The following is a 3,105-nucleotide window of genomic DNA, read 5'->3' on the forward strand; positions in this document are numbered from 1 at the left end:
TATGGACAGGATATTCAGATTGCACTTTAAAAGCCCTACAGAAGATTTTCAATGTGAGTGATACTTCTGCGACTCCTTTATTGTTATCACTCAGATAGGCTTGACATTTTCTCACACATATCCAAGCCAATATCTTTCCATCAGGTATAGTGCTATAACTCTTCTCTAGCAGCTCGCCTTCTCTGATCTTAAGCCTTGACCTTAATATTAGACATTGATCAGATTATACATCTATACCCCAGAATTTATCTGGGATCCCATTTCACAGTGGAGGCCCAGGCACAGAGAAGTTACATCTGACATTTACAGAAGCAAAACCCAGATTTGCAAACACCTCTAAAGTAGCCAATATTTGCCCAAACATGTTAATGTGGCTGCAGAAGGTGAAAGTGAAGGATCACAGTATTCAAAGATCTGCAGCATCCAGACCCATGCAATACAGCTCCCAAATGACACCACAAACATTACAGAGGGAATCAACAGCCAGGTCCAGAAGAGGACGAGTCTTGAGGAGCTTTTCAGTCCTGTCTCCTCTTCCCCACCACCACCTCTGCTCTTGGGCCATATGGTGGTGGGTTTGACATTGGGCTGGATCACCACAGATAGGGCCAAATGCTGAATACACAGAGGTTTGCCTAAATACATGGCAGAGCTGACTGTGCAAAATAACCTCACCAGATGGGAAGAGTGAGGTGAACAGCACACTGGAGCAGCAGACACCTTGGCTTACCTCATCTCCTGGGACTCTTGGACATCCAGCTGCAGAGAGCTTTGCAGAGACCCTGCAGCACTGCTAACATCGGGACTTACTGCCCTGCGTATTGGGGGGATCAGAGGGAGACACAATGACTCCTTCTTCATATCCCCTTCAGTGAGATTCAGCAAGGAAGCCTGAAAAGAATAGAATATTATTAATATATATTTCTATATACATTATTATAATAATTTTTATTTATGTATTAATTCTAATACATTATTTTAATAATATTCAGCTTAAACATCCAACTCTCCCCCTTTGATGCCTCATGACATTTAGCCATGCTCTTAGCTAGAACTTGGCTGGAAAAGAATTGTTTAGCTGTTGCTGTAGCTTGGTCTAGGACAGGGAATGGGAAAGAGAAGTGGTGAGGGACACACCATGTTGCACATTTGCCACCTCTCCCCTCGTGCTCACTTTTGTACAAGTCTGGCTACATTCCCAGTTGGCATGCACATATTTGACATCAACATGTTCTCAGGTGACAGTGCTTCCACTGGCCTTTTGGATGTATAGGAAGGTGTTTAGATCCCTATAAACTCCCTGCCCCTAAAGCACCTAACAGACACTGCTGATTCTCCAGTCAAGTCCCCACAAAGCCATTCTGCTGGAGGGCAAAACCTGCTTTTCTCAAGTCCCTCATTCCTTCTGCTGCTGCCCTTCCCTCCTACAGTTCCCCAGCAGCCTTTGAGCCCAGATGCTGCTGAGCTCTCAGGATGCTCAGAGCTCTACAGCTCCCACACATCCAGCATCTCAGGCTCACTGGCATTTAGGAAGTTCAGCAGAGCTCTCTGATCTGGGGCTCTCTGGAAGGTCTCTGCCTGCCCAAGTTGCTCCAGGGCTCCCATGCCATACCAGGAAGGGGGGAGGAAGCAGGGACAGATGCACACCCTTCCTTAGTATCCCATCATTTCTGGCACAGCTACAAAGCCAAATCAGGACCTGTTCAAACTTCAGTAAAAACATCAGTTCCCGTCAGGGATACACAGGGCCCTTTCTCAGCAAGGCTGAAACCAAGTACCCAAGCCTTTGACTGGACATTCAGCCTGCCAAAGCTGTTGTCCATCTGCCTCCTCCTGCACCCCATGGCAAACCTGGGCCCTGGGCTGTTCTCCCCATGGCCACCCTTGCCTCTGGTCACAGCCTGAAGCTCAGTGTCCAGCTGAGCTCTTCCTTCGCTCAGCAGCTTCCCTGGGCTCACACCACAGGGAAAGCTCTCCGAGCTCTGTCTACAGCACATAAACTAAAAATCTACCACACAGTAAATCCTGTGGACTTAACTTGGTCTCCTTACCTTATGTCCTTTTCCCTCTGAACTCAGCTACTGTTTTTTCCTACTGTCATCATCAGAGCAGTTGGCATTTTTCCCATTCTCCTGCTCTCTCTTCCATGTGGAGCTCTGAGGAAGGAGAGCTCCTCTGGATGGGAGGCAAAGTTTTTGTAAGTGCATTTAAGAAGCGCAGCCTCCAAATATTGTGAACATCACAGGACTTCTCCCAGAATAAATGTTCTAGTATCTAGGATTTTGGGTGCTCTTGGAGCCCCAGACACCACCTCTGACCTGACCTCGAGACACTGGATGGCTGAATTTTGTTTCCCATAGAAAAGTTTGTGATGAGGCACATCCCCACCTTGAGACACCCGGGGTGGGAAGAAGAGCTGGCCCCGGATGATGTCCTCATTGGTGTGAAAAGGAAGGTGCCCGCAGACCAGCTTATAGAGCAGGATGCCCAGGGACCAGATGGTGGCTGGCTGGCCACGGTAGCAGCCGAAGAGGATCCATTCCGGCGGGCTGTATTCTGGTGTTCCTATGGGACAGGGGCGCAGCTCATCAGGCTGATGCTGCTCCCTCCCTCCCAGCCAGCTCCCATTCCACAACAGCCAGCCCCTGCCCCAGCGAAAAGTAACTTGGCTACAGCCGGCTGAAGAAGGATTCCCCCCTTCCTCCCTCTTCCCCCTCTGCCAGCAAAGGGGAATATTGCAAAACCGCTCAGGCTACTCACGAGTCTCCACAGAAGTATAGCGAGCGCCGTTTATTTCTATCTGTAGCACGCTTTTATAGGGTCTGACAGGGTCCGCCGGCGAGCCCGGAGTAAACGCTGCCGCAGCCGCCGCTCCCCAGCAGCGGGCCCTGCCGGTAGAGCTGCTCCAGGGGAGGCTTCTCCGCCCGTCCGGGCGGCACCGCGCTCTCGGCATTCTGCCCGGAGCACCCGACCGCCCCGGGCACTGCTGCTTCCCGAGCCGCTCCGGGCTCCGGCGACTCGGGCCCGGCGGCCCAGCTGACGAGCGGCGGGGCTCGGCTCGGGGAAGCTGCCGGCGACGGGGCGGGAGCCGGGCGGCAGCGGGGC

General features: G+C 51.6%; 1 protein-coding gene across 1 annotated transcript; it reads right to left on the reverse strand.

Annotated features, from left to right (window-relative positions):
• Window positions 1–516: 516 nt before the first annotated feature.
• Window positions 517–3,094, reverse strand: LOC117244148 (serine/threonine-protein kinase pim-2-like). Its single transcript, XM_033513241.1, has 3 exons — window positions 2,761–3,094; window positions 2,389–2,565; window positions 517–891 (listed from the first exon to the last, which is right to left on the reverse strand). The coding sequence occupies exons 1-3, from the start codon at window positions 2,951–2,953 to the stop codon at window positions 869–871; spliced, it is 393 nt and encodes a 130-aa protein (XP_033369132.1). The 5' UTR covers window positions 2,954–3,094; the 3' UTR covers window positions 517–868.
• Window positions 3,095–3,105: the final 11 nt, after the last annotated feature.

This window comes from Parus major, chromosome 3 (assembly GCF_001522545.3).
Source record: "Parus major isolate Abel chromosome 3, Parus_major1.1, whole genome shotgun sequence".
In the NCBI taxonomy this organism is placed as follows: Eukaryota; Metazoa; Chordata; class Aves; order Passeriformes; family Paridae; genus Parus; species Parus major.

Coding starts and splice junctions, on each gene's coding strand:
- LOC117244148 (XM_033513241.1), bottom strand. CDS start 2,953: ATGCCGAGAGCGCGGTGCCGCCCGGACGGGCGGAGAAGCCTCCCCTGG. Junction 2,566..2,760: donor CTATACTTCTGTGGAGACTC/GTGAGTAGCCTG, acceptor CCTGTCCCATAG/GAACACCAGAATACAGCCCG. Junction 892..2,388: donor CCCACCCCGGGTGTCTCAAG/GTGGGGATGTGC, acceptor TATTCTTTTCAG/GCTTCCTTGCTGAATCTCAC.